The sequence below is a fragment of the Salvelinus namaycush genome, chromosome 18, assembly GCF_016432855.1.
Source record: "Salvelinus namaycush isolate Seneca chromosome 18, SaNama_1.0, whole genome shotgun sequence".
NCBI classification, from domain to species: domain Eukaryota; kingdom Metazoa; phylum Chordata; class Actinopteri; order Salmoniformes; family Salmonidae; genus Salvelinus; species Salvelinus namaycush.
In genome coordinates, this window is record NC_052324.1 from 27,463,763 (window position 1) to 27,486,418 (window position 22,656).

The window sequence follows — 22,656 nt, forward strand, 5'->3', positions numbered from 1 at the left end:
AAGCTCTTAGAGACCTACCCAGAAAGACTCACAGCTGTAATCGCTGCCAAAGGTGATTCTAACATGTATTGACTCAGCGGTGTGAGCTATTTCTGTATCTCATTTTCAAAACATTTGCACAAATTTTACAAAAACATGTTTTCACTCTGTCATGTGGTATTGTGTGTAGATGGGTGATAAATAAAATCAATTTAATCTATTTTGATTTCAAGCTGTAACACAACAAAATAATAAGTCAATACTTTCTTAAAGCCCTGTATCTGTTCAATGGAATATGTTTGAGTGAAAGTTAGAGTGAACTGTCCAGCTCATGACACAATTGTGCCTTGTCACAGTTGATCTCAAAGCTTGCAGGATGCCAGGGGACAGAATATACTGATGTGTTTTAATTATCTGTAATAGCTGCTGGATCTATAATTAATCAAGAGATCATGAAAAGTAATTATCCAGTGTTCTGGGGGCAAGGATTTCTTTGCTAGTAGTTGTCTCCTCTGAGAGAGTTGATATTGGGTCGTTCCACGAAATGAGTCCCTTTGATATTTTAAGTAGAAATTGTGCAGCAATATTACATTTGAAATGCCTGTTATATTAAATGGAAAATTCAGCATTTTGACATGTCCCTCTGTGTACTCTCTGTGACTTCTAGGAAGATTTGAATTCACTTAATGCAAACATTTCTCCAAGTTTTCACCACTTCTCCACAGCCCTAGTTATTTTGTTGCTTTGACAAAGTCATACCTGAAAAGTATTATTTATTTAATGTGATTAGTGTTTAATTTTAAGGCAAAAAAAATAAAAACTGGGACTCATTTTAATTCAACCCTGTTATGTGAAATTAACTCTCATTTTAATATGGTGAAACTCTTCCCTAAAAAAAAACAAAAAAAACGTTAACCTCGGTTACTCATAGATAGACAGACTAGAAATGTTTTAATGCTAAACATTTCTGGGGTGAAGCTTGCATTCAATTGCCCCTCCATGTAACAAGCTTCCATTCCCGCTGTCACAAGTGGATTCATGACTGATTTGGTACTAAGTCATTTCTTTATTTAACGTCTTGAGATGAGAAAACATGTTTTTTATTAAGTTGAGTATGTGCTCAAGACAGAATATAAAAATCTGGTGAAATAAAACAGGGGGTTTTTTTCTCACCAAGTTACACTACCCAAAAGGGACTCATTTAGTTAAATGACTCTATTACCCACCCGCTTAAACTGGTAGAGGATGTTTCTCAGCACTGACTCTCATGGTACTGTCATGGTCAAATAAAATGGGAATATCTATAGGCCAATTTGCAATTTAGGAGTAGTGTTAGAAGTGTTGCATGATCACCAAGTTAGTTATTCAGTGCTGACTGTCAACATAGGCTGCAGTCTAGGCTAGGTTGCTACTTATACAATACAGGTCGACCTATTTAATCAATGCATAACGATTTACTAACCAAATTATATTGTCATAATGACAGTTATTACATTATATACTGTTAACTCCGGTTAATATATAATAGGCCTACATTTTCATCAGGCAGAGAGAGCACAATTTCTATCCAACATCCAATCAATAAGGGCTACGACCCGGTGTTTGTTTTGCTGAATAAAAGCACGCTTGGGAGATCTGAGCCAATGAACAGCAACGAACAATCTTGTTGTGACCAATCATATTCCAGCACATATACCGGCTTGTTTTCCCAGGAAGTTGATGATGTGTATTTACAAGACGTTCATAGCTAGCTAAGCAGCGCTTTAGCTACCTAATGTATCTTTAGTCTACAAACGATAGTGGTTACTTAGAGACTGATACTTTTATTTAACATTTACACGTAACGTTAGCTTGTTTGATTTCTAGTAAAAAATGGTGTAATAAGGTGAGTACGCTGATGAAAATGCTTTGCTAGCTAACAGCTGTCAGTACCATTTTTGCAGTACGTGCCTGGCTTGTCGAAAATACTGCCAGTAGCTAACTAGCTATGTATCCTGTGTATTGGGTGATATATATTTAGCCATATAGCTAATTAGGCTTACTAGTTTTGTATGGGTTATTTAGCTACTCAATTTAACACTTAAGCTCTACGTTAGCTAAAGACTGCCTCCGCAGTTTTTCGTTGGACATGTACACAACTGCCAGCTGTCAAAATGAAACGACCATAAATTCTGTGTGAAAACTGCTTCTGATTCTGCCTCTCTCCTACACAGCTGTTCCTCGGCTAGCCTAACTCGAATAGATGGGGGACGTGTCACTTGAGAATGGAGGATACTATCATCAGTGATGATGGCTTCATTAACGTTGTGGTGGCGTTACACAAGTGGCCATCTCCTTGGCGGATGGGGACCGCTGCTCTGCCTGTTCCTGGGCTCTCTGGTGGCGCTGTTGATGCCCATGGTGGGGGTGGAGGACCAATGCTGTATCACTCTAAAGGGGATTGCCCAGTTGCACTGCCAGCTGTGGGGTAAAACTCAGCGCCCCACTGTCCAGTCCACCAGCCTCACTATCCCCTTTACAGCCCTTGATCTCCTGCCCCTTAGGGCCAAGCCCAGTATAGGTAAGTGAAGTTCTCATGAAATATATACTTCTGGTTGTAAGAATCTAAATCAACCGTCGGTGGTAGAGCACTGTTCAAAATTAAAATACATCGGTCAGTTAATAGGGATAATTCATTTTGAGTGTGTTAAGGGTGGGAGGATAATACCCTCCATACTCTTGGGTTCATGAGTCATATTTAAAAGTACAAATATGAAATCACCTTTTTGATTGTGTTAATACATGTCTTGGACAGCACAGCCTAGTTATGCAATGTATTTTGTGTGTGCTGATTGCAGAGACCCAGCTCGAGGCCAAGGCAGCGCTGCAACAGGCTGTGGAGATGAAGAAGCAGGGGAAGAGAGAGAAGGCCCACAAGCTGTTGGTGCATGCACTCAACATGAACCCAGACTTTGTGGAAGCTCTGACGGAGCTGGGGACCATTCTGGAAGAGAAGGACGTTGTCCAGGCGGACCATCTGTATACCAAGGCCCTGGCCATCTCACCATGCAACGAGAGGGCCCTTGTGAGCCGTGACCGCACACTCCCCCTGGTGGAGGAGATCGACCAACGCCACTTTGGGGTTATCGACAGCAAAGTACGCAGGCTGATGTCCATCCCCAAGGGTAACTCTGCTCTTAGACGTGTCATGGAGGAAACGTACTACCACCACATCTACCACACAGTGGCCATAGAAGGCAACACACTCACTCTGTCTGAGATCCGCCATATAATTGAGACTCGCTACGCCGTGCCCGGCAAGAGCCTGCAGGAGCAGAATGAGGTCATCGGTGTGGACGCGGCCATGAAGTACATCAACACCACGCTGCTGTCCCGAGCTGGGGCCATCACCGTCAATGACATCCTGGAGATCCACCGGCGCGTGCTGGGCTATGCAGACCCTGTGGAGGGTGGGCGGCTGCGTACCAGCCAGGTGTTTGTAGGCCACCACATCCCACCCCACCCACAGGACCTGGAGCGCCACATGCAGGACCTGGTGCAGTGGCTCAACTCAGAGGAGGCCCTGCAGCTGCATCCCGTGGAGTATGCAGCACTCGCCCACTATAAACTGGTGTATGTGCACCCCTTTGTGGATGGGAACGGACGCACATCACGGCTGCTAATGAACCTGGTGCTCATGCAGGCACGCTACCCACCTATCACCATCCGCAAAGAGCAACGGTCAGAGTACTACGCCGTTCTGGACACAGCCAACGAAGGTGACGTCCGCCCCTTCATCCGCTTCATAGCCAAATGCACAGAGATCACCCTGGATACCCTGCTGATCGCCACCACTGAGCACCCTGTGGGGCTGCCTGGCACCAGCCACCACCAAGCCTGTCCAAACTGCAAACAAACCATACCTGTCCACAACAGTGAGAGGGGACGGGAGTGAGCGGGGCAGGAGGGTACATGACTGTTTGGATTTTGTCTTTTTATTTAGATAATCTAATTTGGGGTTAATCCTGCTTTAAGTGTAAAGATATGTCAGTTGATGTATGCATTACTAATAGCAGCCCTGTGTCAAAATGATAGCATGACCTTGCACATTTCTACAGGGAAATTGCATAAAACAAATATTCTCATGGTTTAAGATTTCCTCATACCAGGTAGTTTGAGGAGGAGGCTGCTGAGACGACTGCTCATAATAATGGTTGGATCGGCGCGAATGGAATGGCATCAAACCATGTGTTTGATACCATTCCACTCTAGCCATTACCATGAACCCGTCCTCCCCAATTAAGGTGCCACCAACCTCCTGTGGTGCAGGTGTTTGAACTAATTATGCTGAGTTGTGATTTAGAAAACACATTTTCAGCTGCAGATTGAGTCAACAAATTTATGACCCTTTATGAAAAACAAATGGGGCTGTTTCATACTCTTGGCCATTCTACTTACTGTTTTTAGTGTAGTTTCTAAAGGACATTTAGGCAAACTGCATTTCACACAATTATTATCAGTAGATTTGAGTGAATTCATTATAACTGAAGGTGTTACGAATGGGTAATACAGTATGTGTACATGTCTGAGAAGATTGAGTTGTGATTCTGATCAGATGTTTCTCCCTTATCCATAAGACAGACCAATAAAGATTGGCCGTGCGCAGTGGATCACCTGTTGGGTGTCGAAGAACGGTGTTGTAATGTAGCTTATCCAACTGGGTCATACCGTCTGATTTCACTGAAGCACTTTCATGTATTTGAGTTTATTTACTACAAAATAAACGTATTATCTGTTGAATGTGACTTAGTTTAAAAACCTCAAACATTATTTGAATTGCTTTAATAAACTTTAGGCCAAAACAGCAACAAAACCACAAGATGGCAATTTTACAACATCCAAATAAAATCACTGAACAAAAATAGACCACGTACAATCTCAAAGTTGCATTGATAATTTAGTTTTTTTTTTTAAACACTAGTTTACATTTGTTCTAATAATAAAATGAACACCATGACAACATTTTAAAATGACCACACACCGCATATTTTTGTATTGGATGAAACAAAGTGACTTCTAAAGATAAAACATTTGTAGTCTCTAACTAGATTAGGCCAGGGTTTCCCAAACTCGGTCCTGGGGCCCCCCTGGGTGCACATTTTGTTTTTTTCTAGCACTATACAGCTGATTCAAAGCTTGAGTTGGTTATTGAATCTGCTGTGTAGTGCTAGAGAAAAAACAAATGTGCACCGGGGGGGGGAGCAGGATGAAGTTTGGGAAACCCTGGATTAGGCCACTGTGGTGATAGATATAGCTAATAATTCTCAAAACATACAAATGTATACAAAACTATGGCCAACCACTGGGAGTCAACACACATTAGACGTTTCCCACTCATCCAAACAGGATTACTTGATTGATTTGAAAGGAGACAGTTCTGAATTAAGTATAAACCTACATTCCCATGATATCACGTACTGAACATATATTGTAGGCAGATTTGAGACATGGCGGGCTCTTGCAATCAAACAGCTGCATAGATTTTTCTCCCAACAACAGTTGATTCACTTGTGGACAGTACTCATTACAATACTAGGATGACAGTAAAAGCCAAGGCCTTTTAGGGCTTCTCCAAACTGTCAGTTCTTCATTCCCTACCCATCTCAAGACTTCCACAGATAGTTTATTAAATACCTTAACCAAGTTACCTGGAAACAATCTCAGGAAAATATGACATACAAGAGTACAACAAAAATGTCTTCACTTCAATAATTTCAGGTAAGACAGCCTAAACATGATAGGCAAACAAAATGGGGCGCTGGGTTAATAACATGCACACAGACTACCTGTTAAATTATAGTGCCAGCAATAAAAGTTTTAGTAAGGGATTAGTACATTAAAGGATTTTAACAACTATAGATACATGCCTTTCCTTTTTTGTTTCCTATGAACAGAGACTTTTGAAAACTACATTGTAAATGAGAGCACAGAACAGGTAAGGAATTAGTACATCTGCAAATAAATTATTTGTACAACTGCCATTTAAGGTAATATTCTGTAAAGCGAAGCATTAGTCTTTCACTGTTTGGGAACAAATATCGTTGCATGTTAGCTGCCCTGTAAGGGACGCAAACGATTTTAGTGGCATGTTGACATCTGAAGATACCTTAAGAGGAAAGATTCACCCATTCTGAATGTTATATTGCTTTTGTGCATCTGATGCAAAACGCATCATACCGGCTGTATTTCTGCCTGCTTGAACGGCGAATAGCCAAGATAAACATGAAATTACCCCAGGATTCGATAGAATATCACTCTAGATACACAAAAATTATATTCAAAATGGGGGGGAAATTATTTTCATTGTTGTAATACATAATCTAACACATCTCAAATGTCAAGCTCTTGCATATACTTTTTAAAAACAAGAAACATAATTCACAAGCTGGGTTGTTTTAGCAGTTAGAAATACTAAACTCAGAACCCTTTTCTCAATTCAGAACAAAATAATTTAGACACATATGTTACGTCTTCTATAAAAACACCTTTTCCAATCTAAAAAAAGCAAGCCGAAATTGGTCATTCTCACACTTTTTCAAAAGGAATATCAATCAATCATTGTTCAAAGGATGGTAATATGGAGTTTGGGGCCAGTCGAAGGAGCCAGGGAGATTAAGGCCATGGGAGTGATTAAAGGGGAGTCAAACACAGCACAATATCTGCCATTTCTTCTCCTCAAGGACCCAAGATGGCTTTCCATACAAAAGACAGTCATTTGATTACTTTCGTTTTTCCATAATTTTCACTTTCTGAGAAGCATTTTGGCAAAGTCTGAATTGGACATGGGCTTGGCCTGTGCTTCAAACCCAGCGTCTCCGGATGCACCCCCTGTGGGTTTAGGTGCAGTCCCATTTTCTGCTTTACTTTCTGATCCAGTCTGCCGATGTATGGAACGAGGGATTAGTGAGAGCTGGGTTCTCCCTTTTCCCCTCCTGAAAAAGAAAACCAATGGAATCAAAGCTCTCATTCACATATATATATTTATTCTGTGAACATGTGAGAATAGCCAATTTAAAAGGCAGCTTATGTTTAATCAGTTGGAGAAACATAGCTAATCGGATATTTGTAATGAGTACTATCGTTGTTAGAAGAGTATTATTACTAGAGTGTTGGAAACTTACGATCCATAGACCATAGCCCGTGGCATCATGGCTCCCATGGGCCTGCTGAAGTCAGGCTTGTCGGCTGCAGTTCTGCGAGGTGGGTTGCTAATGGCAACAGAGAGTGTGTGTTCCTGTAGTACCGTGCCATCCAACTTCACCACGGCCTGGGAGGCCTGAGCCTCATCTTCAAACTCCACGTACGCCAGACCCTGCAGAGACACGCCACAGCAGCACATTAGGGCAGCAACTCACATGAGAGCTATCCATTTTACGTATAAGTCAATGGAGCTTCTACATGTATGATTCAAATGATCTGTTTGGATGTTTACAAAGATTACACATAACAAATATAAGTTACTAACTTATTACTCAACTGGAGAAATCAAGAGCAAATTAATACTCTAAACCTAACATCTGGATGGAGAAAAATACTTAGCCTCCCAGCCCCAGACCTGTACAGCCTAACCTCCCAGCCCCAGACCTGTACAGCCTAACCTCCCAGCCCCAGACCTGTACAGCCTAACCTCCCAGCCCCAGACCTGTACAGCCTAACCTCCCAGCCCCAGACCTGTACAGCCTAACCTCCCAGAGTTATGCCTCCTAACCTTGGGTTTGCCTGAGCGGTTGGTGACCAGGCGGATGTCTTTGATGGTGCCTTGATCATTGCACAGCTCCTCCAGCTGCTCCTTGGTGCAGGAAAAGGGCAGGCCCGAGATAAAGATCTTGTGTTTCTCCAGGTTTGTGTTGTACTTAAATACCTAGAGGAAGAGACATGAAAAGAGTAACTCACTATCTATATGGTGAAACCACCATTCCATTCATCCACCCCTAAATCAAAACTAACTGAACAAAAATATTAAAAAACGCAACAGCCAACAATTTCAAAGGTTTCACTGAGTTACAGTTCATATAAGGAAATCAGTCAATTGAAATTAATTCATTATGCCCTAATCCACTGATTTCACATGACTGGGAATACAGATATGAATATATTGGTGACAGATATCTTTAAAAAAAGGTAGGGGCGTAGATCAGAAAACCAGTCAGTATCTGGTGTGACCACCATTTGCCTCATGCAGGGCAACATCTCTTTTGCATAGTTGATCAGGCTGTAGATTGTGGCCTGTGGAATGTTGTACCACTTCTCTTCAATGGTTGTGCGAAGTTGCTGGATATTGTCGGGAACTGGAACATGCTGTCATACACGTCGATCCAGAGCATCCCAAACATGCTCAATGGGTGACATGTCTGGTGAGTATGCAGGCCATGGAAGACCTGGGACATTTTCAGCTTCCAGGAATGATGTACAGATCCTTGCGACATGGGTCTGTGCATTACCATGCTGAAACATGAGGTGATGGCAGATGAATGGCACGACAATGGGCCTCAGGATCTTGACACAGTATCTTTGTGCATTCAAACTGCCATCAATAAACTGAAATTGTTTTCATTGTCCATAGCTTATGCCTGCCCATATCATAACCCCACCATGAAATGAAGCACTCTGTTCACAACGTTGACATCAGCAAACAGCTTGCCCACACGACGCCATACACATGGTCTGTGGTTATGAGGCCGGTTGGACGTACTGCCAAATTCTCTAAAATGTTGGAGGTGGCTTATGGTAGAAAAATTAACATTAAATTATCTAGCAACAGCTTTAGGACATTCCTGCAGTCAGCATGCCAAATGCATGCTCCCTCAAAACTTGAGATATCTATGGTATTGTGTTGTGAGACAAACCTGCACATTTTAGAGTGGAACAAGGTGCACCTGTGTATTGATCATACTGTTTAATCAGCTTCTTGATATGCCACACCTGTCAGGTGGATGGATTATCTTGGCAAAGGAAAAATGTTTACTAACAGGAATGTAAACTAATTTGTGCACAACATTTTAGACAAATAAGCATGTGTATGGAACATTTCTAGGATCTTATTTCAGCTCATGAAACATGGGATCAACACTTTACATGTTGCGTTTATATTTTTTGTTCAATGTAGATGGGTCTCACTCACCTTAAAATCAGGGTTCTTGTTTTTATCCACACAGAGCGATACGAACATTGGCCTGCCGTCTACCTCACGCCGGTCCATCGTCAGGGCCTCGGGCACGGACGTCTTGCCCTCAAACTGTACGTAGCAGTACCCTCTGAAGCCCTTGGCAGCATAGACGGGGCGCACTGACTGGACAGGACCACAGGACTCAAACAACTCCTTCAGTCTCTTCTCTGGATCCTCCATGCTGAAGGCCAGGTTGCTGATAAACACACTGCAGTCATCCTTGCGTTGTTCGGGGTTATCTTCCTGGGTCTTCCGTACGGTGGCTGGTGCTATCTGCTGGCCCCTCTTAGCACCAGGGGGTTCCTGTCTGCGGCAAGGGGGAGCTCTCCTTCCAAACAGTCCACTCTCTGTCTCCATGAACTCCTCAGCACCTCCTCCCCTGAAGCTGCCCTGGTTGCCCTCCCCTCGGTGCCTCTTTGGAGGTTGCTCTGTTGCACAGAAGATAAATTGGGTGTAAGGCCCTGCGATAGACTGGCGTCCTGTCCAGGGGGTGTACTTGTACATCAAGCTGCCACACGCTACAAAATCAGGAGATAGGCTCCTGCCCTATGAGCTGTTCCGGCTCAAGGCTACTTACTTACTGTTGCACAGAGGTGACACAAAGCTTTAGCAAACACACAGGATGACTTTTATACTTGCCACTTTGTTAGCATAAGCGGAGACTAAGCAATAACATTCCTATGTAAAAAATAATGAAAGAAAAAAAATGGTAGGATCGTCATGTCGTCTCTCCTTACCCGATTCCTGATGTCTCTCCTTACCCGATTCCTGATGTCTCTCCTTACCCGATTCCTGATGTCTCTCCTTACCCGATTCCTGATGTCTCTCCTTACCCGATTCCTGATGTCTCTCCTTACCCGATTCCTGATGTCTCTCCTTACCCGATTCCTGATGTCTCTCCTTACCCGATTCCTGATGTCTCTCCTTACCCGATTCCTGATGTCTCTCCTTACCCGATTCCTGATGTCTCTCCTTACCCGATTCCTGATGTCTCTCCTTACCCGATTCCTGATGTCTCTCCTTACCCGATTCCCGATGTCTCTCCTTACCCGATTCCCGATGTCTCTCCTTACCCGATTCCCGATGTCTCTCCTTACCCGATTCCCGATGTCTCTCCTTACCCGATTCCCGATGTCTCTCCTTACCCGATTCCCGATGTCTCTCCTTACCCGATTCCTCCCCCCACTCATCCTCGTTATCCTCATCCTCTGCCTTCCTCTTCTCCCCAGGCCTGCTGCCTTTCTGTCCCTTCTTTTGGTTCTTCTTGTCTGCCTTGGCCCTCCGCCGCTGTTCAGTCTTCTCCTCCTCCTGTCGGACCAGATGGGCCTCTTTCTCTGCCACCTGAGAGAGGGACAGGGATGAAGTTATGAACATGACAGCACAGAAACAGACAGCTGCACAAGCAAAGCGTGTGTTTTTTCCTTTCAATTCTGTCATAAAAAATCTACAACTGTTGCTTTTCAATGTAAAAAAAGAAATAAAATCCCATTCCATCCTCCCCTGCCCAGTATAATCAACGTTCTATGTTCACAGGCCTAGCTAGCAGCAGTGTTGTGAGTGTTGCGGGATCAGCTTACCTTGGCCCTCTGCTCGTTTACTCTGTTCAGCCTTGTCTCAGTCTTCTGCACCGCTGCATCCCAGTCCTCCAGAGACCCTGGTGGCGACACAACAAACTGCACTGAAGCACTCACCTTACTCTCACACCATGACTTACCAATTCAGTGTTGTTTTCTACAAAACAGCCAATCAATACCCCCAACTGATACCTGTCCACTTATTCATGGCATTTCCATCACAAAAAAGACTCACCCTCAACCCTCTCAAAGGTGAGCAGGACCTCACACACATGCTCAGGGTAGTCGGAGGTACACTGGACGGCCCTGTGGAGGGCTTTCCTGCAATGGAGAGCATCTCCGTACGACCTGCAAAGAGTCAAACCATATCACAACCACCATCAGATTTGTCATAGATACATCAATCTCTCTAGCCATCAAATCAACAGTTCACAGGTGACCACTAAATACCTCCCTGACCTCTCCAGGTTATAGTGGCCTCACTGACCTCTCCAGGTTATAGTGGCCTCACTGACCTCTCCAGGTTATAGTGGCCTCACTGACCTCTCCAGGTTATAGTGGCCTCACTGACCTCTCCAGGTTATAGTACTCCAGCCACATGTTGGCGAATTTGGCATTCCCTTTTGTCATGATGCTGTCCCACAGTTCTCTAGCTTTCTGAATGTTCTTACAATGCAGGGCCTGGTCAGAGAGAGGGAGAAAATTGTATACAATCACATTTTAAATTGTATAGATGCAATTTCTGCACTGACTTGTATCTGCAATGAAAGAAGCAAGTGAACAAGACAAGTTTGTCATGATCGTCACCCTTACCTCTATCTTTGCCCAGACCTGCATGATGGTACAGGAAGGGTCTCCACTTTCACTAAATCCTAGACAGGAGTAATACAAAGTGGTGAGTCTCCAACACAAACACCAAGATGAAGAGTACTGTACACAGGCCGCAGGTCCACTTACTCTCTTCAACATCCTGTTTCATATAGTCTAGAGAACGGGTGAAGGCTGCCCGCAGCTCCTCCAGCTCTCTGCTTGACTCTGGAAAATAAACACCATTATCAATAGAGGACTTCATTCATCCATACATTTGACTTTCTCCACACCACAAATATGATCTTATTACTTATGTTACTTTGCATTACCCAATGTTAAGGTGCTTTCACCTTTGCTGAAATCGACACGCCTCCTCAGGTAATCGAGGTACGCTTCCCAGATATTAACATAATCTGTAGCTTGTATGAATCCGGCATTCAGGGCCTTTTCAAAAACACCTGTGGAGGGGGAAAAAAATAGATGGTCTTTCATGATTCCATAGTCCCAGTACCAATAATAGGAGCAATACAACATCTTTAACCAAGTTCACCCCTTTTCATTGAAACATACATTTCATTCATGTTTAAAATCTCCTTGTTTACATCCACACCATACATGACACATATGAGTGCTGCCTCCATAACCCACCTGTGGTCAAGTGCTTACCTGATATAGTTTGGTGGTCGGCCCCATGCCTCTCCAGGGCAAGCAGGTAGTTCTTCCACAGGCCCATGGTCCAGGGGCAGTTCCTGACCGCACGGTCGTGAGAGGACAGGACCAGGTCTTTGATTTTTAGTTGACGATCCTGAGGCAACAGCAAAATACTTGTTAATAAAACAATCCAACAATCAATCACAACCCACATTGACAAGGAACTCAAAAACCGTGAATCTACAGTCATTTCTACCAGAGTGATAAATTACTTCTTTGCTAGAAAGGTGAACCTGTGGGATAGCGTTCATTTTCCATCATAACGCTGCACAAGGAATATTATACGGCCCAACACCATTAGGCAAAGTCATAATTTGATTCATGTGTGGAAGCATATAATGCAGTTAAATCGCACCTCCATCAATTTAATCACTTCCTTTAGTATATGCAGAAAGCCAAAACTTGGCTTTTAAAAGGAGCCTAATGGATCACAGGTTTGGAACAATAAGATTCAACTTTTGTTTCTTCATTAAACTTGTGAAACGGCCAGGCTCTGATGAATTACTGGATGTTGTCCGTGTTTAAGGTTGCGATCTCAGCATCTTATTACCATCCCATTAAAGCAATTAAAAGCCCATGAATAAATTTCAGGAGCTGCTGGAGAGAGCGAGAGACGGCTGGCTGTGAGTAATTAAAATGAGCCCAGTGCAGCATGTCACCCGGTGCAGTGGAAGGGGGGTGGTGGACACTCACCAGGTACTTGGTGTACTTGGCCCACATGTCTGGTACCAAGCAGTTCTCTGCCAGTGCCCGCTCAAAGATGATCTGGATCCGTGCCGGGTCACCCTCCTTTTGCTCATAGTCAATGTAGGTCTGATATTCTGCTTGCTTGGGTGGCTCGGCTGCCATCTGAAACACAAACGTTGGCATGTTAAAGGCATTGAGCAGATGACCATGTCTAGCATACAGACTCGCAATGATTTCAGAGGTACACGTAGGAAAAAGCAATCAATTTGCTTAAGCACATAATGCTTAAAATGACACAAAACGTTCCTACTAATCTACTGCTACTTTCTAGGCAGTGCAATCAGAATTGAATGCTTCAAATCCATTGAAAATCCTTTAGTTCGCGCCCAGGCTCTGTCGCAGCCGGCCGCGACCGGGAGGCCCCGTGGGGCGACGCACAATTGGCCTATCGTCGTCCGGGTTAGGGAGGGTTTGGCCGGTAGGGATATCCTTGTCTCATCGCGCACTAGTGACTCCTGTGGTGGGCCGGGCGCAGTGCACGCTAACCAGGTCGCCAGGTGCACTGTGTTTCCTCCGACACATTGGTGCGGCTGGCTTCCGGGTTGGATGCGCGCTGTGTTAAGAAGCTGTGCGGCTTGGTTGGGTTGTGTTTCGGAGGACGCATGGCTTTCGACCTTCGTCTCTCCCGAGCCCGTACGGGAGTTGTAGCGATGAGACAAGATAGTAACTACTAACAATTGGATACCACGAAATTGGGGAGAAAAGGGGGTAAAATTCCAAAAAAAGAAGGGGAAAAAGAAAGAAAATCCTTCCAAAACAAACAGCATGGTACAAAATGTCCAGGGTAGAATAAAATCTAGGTAAGTACCAAAGTCTCCTCATAAGGCTTGCTCTTCTCCATCTGTTGCAGGGCCCTCTTGAACTTCTGGGAGACTGTATCAGACACCCCCTGGTCAGACCACTCCTCATACTCTGCATATGTTCCTTCCATGTCTGTAAAACAGCAGTTATCATTAGGAGAAACCCTTTTCACATTCTAAGTGTGGCTTAAAATGAAGGTGATTATATAAAAGAGCATCATGTGCATTTATTACAAAAAATTAAAAGGGAGGAACACCAAAAGGTTAAAATCTCATTCAGAAGGATATTGGCTTTTGACATTTTGAGTGTGTCCTCATTTTACCAATAACACACAGCCATGTAAATGCTTCAGCCTGTTCGCTTTTTCTTTGTGCCATTATCTTGTGGAGGTAGAAAACAGTGACTGACAGGCCGTAGATAAGGAGGGATTATACACTGAGCGTTGGCACCATGGTTGGCACAGGTCACAGAAGCGAATGCCTCCGGTGGCCTTTCAGCCAGACCAGAAAAAAGGCAGCAGACAATGCCAGACCATCTGGCTATCTCTTGGCGAGTCCTGCGCTTGGATGAAAGGCTGGTCAGGGACCACATTACTGGGCCTGGTGAGAATGAGTGCTTTCTCTGTAAACCTCTATCGAGTCTTTGAAAAGCAACATAGTAAGAGAAATCAACACTCAGCAACTCTCCTAGTGGCTGGTGACTTTAATGCAGGAAAACAAATCAATTTTACCTCATTTCTACCAGCATGTCGCCTGTGCAACTAGAGGGGGGGGGGACAAAACAAACTGAGCTAAAGGCTAAAGCTGCCGTTTTCAAGGAGCGGGACACGAACCTAGACGCTTATAAGAAATCCCTCTATGCCCTCCGACGAACCATCAAACAAGCAAAGCATAAATACAGGACTAACATCTAATCCTACTACACCAGCTCTGACGCTCATTGGATGTGGCAGGGCTTGCAAACTATCACGGATTACAAAGGGAAACCCAGCTACGAGCTGCCCGGTGACACGAGCCTACCAGATGAAATAAATGCCTTCCATGCTCGCTTCGAGGCAAGCAACACTGCCTCAAAGCTCTCTGTAGCCAATGTGAGTAAGACCTTTAAAACAGGTTAACATTCAAGGCCAGACGGATTACCAGAACGCGTACTCAGAGCATGCGCTGACCAGCTGGCAAGTGTCTTCACTGACATTTTCAACCTCTACCTGACCCAGTCTGTAATACCTACATGTTTCAAGAAAACCACCATAGTCCCTGTGCCCATAAACACCAAGGTAAACTGTCTAAATTACTATCGCCCTGTAGCACTCACATCTGTAGCCATGAAATGCTTTGAAAGGCTGGTCATGGCTAACATCAACACTATCATCCCAGACCTACTCCAATTTGCATACCACTCCAACAAATCCACAGATGACACAATCTCTATTGCACGCCACACTGCCCTTCCCAATTGAACTAGGGTTGTCCCCGACTAAATATGTTTTCCCATATATAGACACACCCTATGTGTTTAAATAAAATCATCTTGTCTGAAGCTTTAAGTACAATGTGATTAATAAATTCACACAAATGACTCAAGAGGGAGCCAGAGATCAAGATAGCCTAACCAGAAGAAAAAAACCTGTTGCCGAACCACCTCCTCCCACTGCTGCTGGCCTTCGCAGATTGTGCCATTATGCTCGGTAATAGTCTACACCAGGGGTTGGCAACCTTTTCCATTTGGACCAGTGGTGGGAAAAGTACACAATTGTCATACTTGAGTAAAAGTAAAGATAACTTAACAGAAAATGACTCAAGTAAAAGTCACACAGTAAAAAACTACTTGAGTAAAAGTCTAAAAGTAATTGGTTTTAAATACACTTAAGTATCAAAAGTAAATGTAATTGCTAAAACGTACTTACAGTGTCTTTGGAAAGTATTCAGACTTTTCCCACAATTTGTTAGGTTATTCTAAAATTGATTAAATCGTTTTTTTTCTCAACTCAATCTACACACAATACCCCATAATGACAAAGCAAAAACAAGTTAATAATTGTACGCAAATGTATTTAAAAAAATGAAATGTACATAAGTATTCAGACCCTTTACTCAGTACCTTGTTGAAGCACATTTTGCAGCCTCGAGTCTTCTTGAGTATGACGCTACAATCTTGGCACACCTGTATTTGGGGAGTTTCTCCCATTCTTCTCTGCAGATCCTCTCATGCTCTGTCAGGTTGGATGGGGAATGTTGCTGCACAGCTATTTTCAGGTCTCTCCAGAGATATTTGATCAGGTTCAAGTCCAGGCTCTGGCTGGGCCACCCAAGAACATTCAGAGACTTGCCCTGAAGCCACTGCTGCGTTGTCTTGGCTGTGAGCTTAGGGTTGTTGTCCTGTTGGAAGGTGAACCTTCGCCCCAGTCAGGTCCTGAACGCTCTGAGATAGGTTTTCATCAAGGATCTCTCAGTACTTTGCTCCGATCCTGACTAGTCTCCCAGTCCCTGACGCTGAAAAACATTCCCACAGCATGATGCTGCCACCACCATGCTTCCCCGTGGGATTGTGCCAGGTTTCCTCCAGACGTGGGCCTTGGCATTCAGGCCAAAGAGTTCACCCTTGGTTTTATCAGACCAGAGAATCTTGTTTCTCATGGTCTGAGAGTCTTTAGGTGCCTTTTGGCAAACTCTAAGCGGGCTGTCATGTGCCTTTTACTGAGGAGTGGCTTCCGCCTGGCCACTCTACCATAAAGGCCTGATTGGTGGAGTGCTGCAGAGATTGTTGTCCTTCTGGAAGTTTGTCCTATCTCCACAGAGGAACTCTAGAGCACTGTCAGAGTGACCATCAGGTTCTTGGTCACCTCCCTGACCAAGGCCCTTCTCCCCCGATTGCTCAGTTTGGCCGGGCGGCCAGCTCAAGGAAGAGTCTTAGTGGTTCCAAACGTATTCAATTTAAGAATGATGAAGGCAACTGTGTTCTTGGGGACCTTCAATGCTGAAGAAATGTTTTGGTACCCTTCCCCAGATCTGTGCCTTGACATAAGGATATCATAAGGTGAATGCACCAATTTGTAAGTCGCTCTGGATAAGAGTGTCTGCTAAATGACTTAAATGTAAATGTAAATATAGGTCTATAACAATTTGGGTCTAGAGTGTCACCCCCTTTCAAGAGGGGGATGACCGCGGCAGCTTTCCAATCTTTAGGGATCTCGGACGATACGAAAGAGAGGTTGAACAGACTGGTAATAGGGGTTGCAACAATAGCGGCGGATAATTTTAGAAAGAGAGGCTCCAGATTGTCTAGCCCAGCTGATTTGTACAGGTCCAGGTTTTGCAGCTCTTTCAGAACATCTGCTATCTGGATTTGGGTGAAGTAGAAGCTGGGGAGGCTTGGGCAAGTAGCTGTGGGGGGTGCGGAGCTGTTGGCCGGGGTAGCCAGGAGGAAAGCATGGAGAAATGCTTATTGAAATTCTCGATTATCGTGGATTTATCGGTGGTGACAGTGTTAGCCTCAGTGCAGTGTGCAGCTGGGAGGAGGTACTCTTATTCTCCATGGACTGCTATGGTCCTGCTAAGCATTCAATATGTAACAAGTGCTTTTGGGTGTCAAGGGAAACTGTATGGAGTAAAAAGTACATTATTTTCTATAGGAATGTACTGAAGTAAAAGTAGTCAAAAATATAAATAGTAGAGTAAAGTACAGATACCAAAAAAAAACTACTTAAGTAGAACTTAAAAGTATTTTTACTTCCTTTACACCACTGATTTGGAGTGCCAACTTAACTTTTCTACCGATTTGCGTGCCAGTTATGATTTTCATATGCACATTTTCGTGGAACAGTTTCATTTCTTTTATAATAAAGTCGGCGTATCTCAAAATCATTGTCATGTGATTAATAAAATTATATCTAAATTAAAATTACACAAATCTAAAATAAACTTCCATTGCCAACTATGTAAAAATAGCCTACATAAAGGCAACAAATAAAAACATTGCAGCCTGCAGGTAAAAAATATCCTGATAAAAAATAAAGCACATTGGCTACGCATGGCCTGTCTGCAAGGAACTTCAAACATTGCATCAACTATCAACTTGGTCCAGCCAAAAGCTTGTGCTAACAAACTTGCAACATTGTATAAAATATTCTGGACCCTCAGTTTCCTGTGCCAGTAAACTCCGGATAGACATAACTGTAGGCTATTTGAGGAAGAGATAAGAAGTAAATCAGATAGGCCTATTTTATGACATTTCTACTGGATCAGAGCATGACATTTTTTCCCTTTCATGACAAGTGGTTACCAAAAGGGAGAGAGCTGGAAAGATTTTTCAAATAGTTCCTCAATGTAGCCTATTTCAACTAAAATATTGAATGCATTAACAGAAATTACAATAACCAAACAAACATTGTAGATTAGAAATTATGGGCATTAAATGGTACATGTACTACTGGTAATACTGGTGTGTCATCCGCGTCCTCCGCAATGGATTAGTTCACTGAGACAGGCGCCAATCAAGACGTGCCATAAAACGGGTTTTTTTTTGTGCAACTGCTCAACTAAAAAAATTATTGGAAGACCAATAGCCTATCGAACAAACAATCGACTAAATGGGGTCAGCCCTAAAAGAAACACATACGTGAGAATGCTGTTCATTGACTACAGCTCAGTGTTCAACACCATTATGCCCTCCATGCTTATCACTAAGCTAAGGTTCCTGGGACTGAACACCTGCCTCTGCAACTGGATCCTGGACTTCCTGATGGGCCCGACTCCAACACCACCATTAATTTTGCCAACGACACAACAGTGGTGGGCCTGATCACCGACAACGATGAGACACCCTATAGGGAGAAGGTCAGAGACCTGGCAGTGTGGTGCCAGCACAATAACCTCTCCCTCAACGTCAGTGAGACAAAGGAGCTGATTGTGGACTACAGGAAACAGAGGGCCGAGCACACCCCCATTTACATCGACGAGGCTGTAGTGGAGTAGGTTGAGAGCTTCAAGTTCCTCGGTGTCCACATAACTAAGGATCTATCGTGATCCAAACAGACCAGCACAGTCATGAAGAGGGCACGACAACTGGTGGCTAAAAAGATTTGGCATGGGCCATCAGATCCTCAAAAAGTTCTACAACTGCACCATCGAGAGCATTTTGATGGCAACTGCTTGGCATCCGACCGCAAGGCGCTACAGAAGTTAATGCGTACGGCCCAGTACATCACTGGGGCCGAGCTCCCTGCCATCCAGGACCTCTATACTAGGCAGTGTCAGAGGAAGGCCCAAAAATTGTCAAAGACCCCAGCCACAGACTGTTCTCTCTGCTATTGCACAGCAAGCAATACCAATGCACCAAGTCTGGAACAAACAGAACCCTGGACAGCTTCTAACCCAAGCCATATGACTTCTAAACAGCTAATCAAACAGATACCCGGAATACCTGCATTAACCTTTTTTTGCACTAACTCTCTTGCACACACACTGGACTCTGCCCACACAATCACACACCAACACACACACTACATACACACATAAAATGCACATACATGCATAATGACACCACACACACCTTTCACACTCACCACATATGCTGCTGCTAGTAACTTTACCCCTACCTATATGTACAGTACATAGCTACCTCAATTGCCTCATACCTCTGCACATCGACTCGGTACTGGTACTCCTTGTATATAGCAATGTTATTTTCTACTCCCTATATATAGCCATGTTATTGTTATTCAATGTGTGACTTTTCATTTTTAGATTGTTGATCTCATCTTTAAAATCTGCATGGTTGGAAAAGGACCTGTAAGTAAGCATTTCGCTGTTAGTTTACACCTGAAGTCTATGAAGCAATTGACAAATCAAATTTGATTTGACATTGCACTGGCTCTCTACGACTCGGTCCTGAAAAGGTCATTGCGATGGGTACCTCCTAAGTGTGCCATAATAGCCTCTCAAGGACATGTTATTCCATCCAACCAAATCCCCCCCCCATACCCTCTGTACAGCATCCCCTCCAGAGTGGAGCAGGGAGAGCCTTACCCATTAAGGGGATGGCCAGCTGGCGGCGGAACAGAGTGTGGATGCGTTCGAGCTGAGCGTTCAGAAGCGCCTGCTGCTCGCTGGTGGGGACGCTGCCAGGGGGAGGCTGAGGAAAAAGAAGAGATAGAAAACTGAGACAAAATCCAGCAAAGAGCCTAGTTTGTGTAATATCAGATTGCGTTCAATCATGCTTTTTCAACATTTCTGCTCAATACTGAAGATACAAGGAAAATCTACCATCATTAATTTAGCAGATGGTCTTATACAAAACACCCTAAGAAATATAGACATGGGGAAATATAGAAAAATGAGCAGCATGTTGCAGCTACTAAAGATCATTATTCTTCAGGGGCGCTCACCTGAACAGTTGCCAGTATGACGTTCTCAAACTCCCTGTAGGCCTCCCACACAGTCGCCCCCTTGGTCATGTGCAGCCCCACGGCTGTCAGGGCTCTCTCGAAGATATACCTCACCTTCTCCATCCCACCAGGCAGTCCCATGCCCCCGATAGAGTACTGGGCATACTCCAGCCAGATTTCAGGGCCTGAAGGCCACACAAGAATTTCAATGTTTACTTTACAATAACATCACATTATATAGAATCGTAACACAATCCAATAAGTAGGGACAGAACTCACAGATATAATCTTTCACAGCCATCTCAAAGAGCTCGTAGACTTTCTCCCGGTTCTGCTCCTCCTCGGTTAGGTGGATCTCATCCTTGAGCCAGTCCAGCCATATCTCTGCAAGAGGACAAGTCAGATTTGTATACAGTTCACAATAACATTCACTATGTTTACAACAATGAAACCATCACTTTTCACAGTAATGATGAAACAGTAAACCTTGTTCCAAATTACTGAATCATCACCATACATAAGACTTCTTCACACCAATTAATCACAAAAGAAGCAGCAGACCTTGCAACAAGTCTTATATTTAATCTAGTCTACCACATAAAGCACATCAGCTCAATCATAAAAGTGGCCAAGCATCAAGTCTGCTGCATCTCCAGAGGCCATCAGACACCAACCTTCAGTCAGTGGGAAGAGCTCACTCATCTTCTGCCTTGCCTTACGCAATGGAGGCAGTTCCCCCTCCTGCCTCAGGAGTTTTATGAGGTCCACATGACAGTTGTAGTCAAAAGCATTGATGGACAGCTGAAAGTCAGAGAGAGCATAGAAGACGAGTCAGACCAACAACCTTGTGTGTGTATTTACAGATGTTTTTGGTTTGCAAACAAATATATAATATGTAAGTGAACTAATTACTGTAATGAGTATTGCTTGTGAAATCAACCAGATATCTTGACTGTTAAATGTTGTTGCTGACTGGCTAGCTACCTACCTACCTACCTTTCTCAACTGCAGCCCGCCGAAAGGGCGCGTGTTTAGTTTGTAATACAACTGCAAGCACGTTGGCTGGTATTATATTCACACGTATTATATAATTGTGGCTGGGTAACATGCTAGTTGACTAGATAGTTACATAATGAGGCATCAACTAATAGCTAGCAAACTATTAGCATGCGAGCTAACGTTAGCTAAGTAGCTAGCTAGCTTTCTTGCAGTACAAGCGGTGCAAGTCTGCAAACAAGCCAACTTGTTTGTGATGTGTTTACTTTTAAATCAATGTACCAAACAACGATGTTAGCTGGTTGACATCAAACTTTATAAATGGCTAGCTGTAATAGTGTGGATTAAAATAGCTAGCTAGGTTTCCATTCATTTCTCAAACAGTTAGCTTAGCTAACGTACCTGCTCCTCCAAACGCTGAATTTCGGCTTCATTCTCTTTATCATCTTCTGACGAATCGTCTTCTTCATCGTCGGAATTTTCGATTCCCATACCCTCCTCTTCATCTGAATCCATTTCTCTTTCCATCCCTGCCTCTTCCTCCATCTCTTGCAACTGCGACTCTTCTGCGTTCCCCGTTGCTGCCATGTTGGAACTATGTCTGCCTGGTAACAGCAGTGAGAGCTGTCCAAGGTAGAGCCTGGCTGGCAAACCCACCCCCTGATACTACAATGCTAAATTCGAAACGTCACGTAATCTGTTACCTACATGGCAAGAACACAACCAAATAACTATGTATTAATATTACTTGGACAATAACAGCTATAACCACCATATATTGCATTTGCTAAGATTCCTCCTGAAAAGAGCGGATACCGAATGTCCCAGCAATTAAAGAGGGACTCCTGTAGGGCAATTTTAATGGCCGACGTCCCTGTGCATGCATGCTGTGCAATGATGAGAAGAAGCACATAAGCAGCCTATTGTACTGTTATGCACTTGGTCGTACATATCATGTGAGTAAAAAACAAAGTGGGAGATGTAGATCTATTTGTTCCTATACGTCTCAGAAGTAATTGATTCCTGTTTATATGCTAATGCGGCAAAATGCTACGTTACATTATTGTGCAGATGAGACTTAATAGACATGTTGCAATTGATCAGAATTTGTTATTTTGAATGCACAAACAATTTGTTGTTTGGGGCCACAGCACAGCATACTGCCAAAAATATTTGAAACAGCAGACAACCGCCTTTTCTTCTCGAACGCAAAAAAGTCTTAACTGTCATGTGTTTGTGTGCGGTTTGATTACGCTTCTTCTTTGGTTTTTATGACGGTCCACAAACAAATATTATAGGTGCATGCTGCCACCTACAGTGTTGACTGTAAATCAGCCTACAATTCTGTAGATGTAGTATGAATTAATTACACTTTGTAAAAAAAAAAATCCCTACAAACTAACCATACACCCATTAAAACCTAAACACTATTCCAGTACTTTGGCCCT

General features: G+C 43.6%; 2 protein-coding genes across 3 annotated transcripts; one reads left to right on the plus strand and one right to left on the minus strand.

Annotated features, from left to right (window-relative positions):
- Positions 1-1,693: 1,693 nt before the first annotated feature.
- Positions 1,694-4,758, plus strand: LOC120063282 (protein adenylyltransferase FICD-like). Its single transcript, XM_039013563.1, has 3 exons — positions 1,694-1,864; positions 2,193-2,539; positions 2,817-4,758. The coding sequence occupies exons 2-3, from the start codon at positions 2,266-2,268 to the stop codon at positions 3,911-3,913; spliced, it is 1,371 nt and encodes a 456-aa protein (XP_038869491.1). The 5' UTR covers positions 1,694-1,864; positions 2,193-2,265; the 3' UTR covers positions 3,914-4,758.
- Positions 4,759-4,898: 140 nt separating this feature from the next.
- LOC120063281 (squamous cell carcinoma antigen recognized by T-cells 3-like) lies at positions 4,899-21,802 on the minus strand. Of its 2 annotated transcripts, none has more exons than XM_039013562.1 (19): positions 21,611-21,802; positions 20,887-21,013; positions 20,492-20,596; positions 20,213-20,397; positions 19,854-19,959; positions 13,835-13,959; positions 12,973-13,128; positions 12,235-12,373; positions 11,919-12,026; positions 11,716-11,793; positions 11,572-11,630; positions 11,330-11,439; positions 10,994-11,106; positions 10,762-10,838; positions 10,354-10,525; positions 9,140-9,612; positions 7,727-7,879; positions 7,140-7,330; positions 4,899-6,950 (listed from the first exon to the last, which is right to left on the minus strand). In XM_039013562.1, exons 1-19 carry the CDS (start codon positions 21,794-21,796, stop codon positions 6,761-6,763), a joined length of 2,853 nt encoding a protein of 950 aa, XP_038869490.1. In that variant the 5' UTR covers positions 21,797-21,802; the 3' UTR covers positions 4,899-6,760. The 2 variants fall into 2 exon arrangements, with proteins under 2 accessions (XP_038869490.1, XP_038869489.1); XM_039013561.1 differs by having other exon boundaries at positions 11,898-12,026.
- Positions 21,803-22,656: the final 854 nt, after the last annotated feature.

What these genes read in the sequence shown, in the direction of transcription:
- LOC120063282 (XM_039013563.1), top strand. Translation starts at nt 2,266, where the DNA reads ATGATGGCTTCATTAACGTTGTGGTGGCGTTACACAAGTGGCCATCTC. An exon ending in TAGGGCCAAGCCCAGTATAG is followed by an intron (nt 2,540 to 2,816) that starts GTAAGTGAAGTT and finishes TGCTGATTGCAG; the next exon opens with AGACCCAGCTCGAGGCCAAG.
- LOC120063281 (XM_039013561.1), bottom strand. Translation starts at nt 21,796, where the DNA reads ATGGCAGCAACGGGGAACGCAGAAGAGTCGCAGTTGCAAGAGATGGAG. An exon ending in TGAAAGCACCTTAACATTGG is followed by an intron (nt 11,794 to 11,897) that starts GTAATGCAAAGT and finishes TTTATTTTCCAG; the next exon opens with AGTCAAGCAGAGAGCTGGAG. An exon ending in ACAAGAACCCTGATTTTAAG is followed by an intron (nt 7,880 to 9,139) that starts GTGAGTGAGACC and finishes CTCTTCCTCTAG; the next exon opens with GTATTTAAGTACAACACAAA.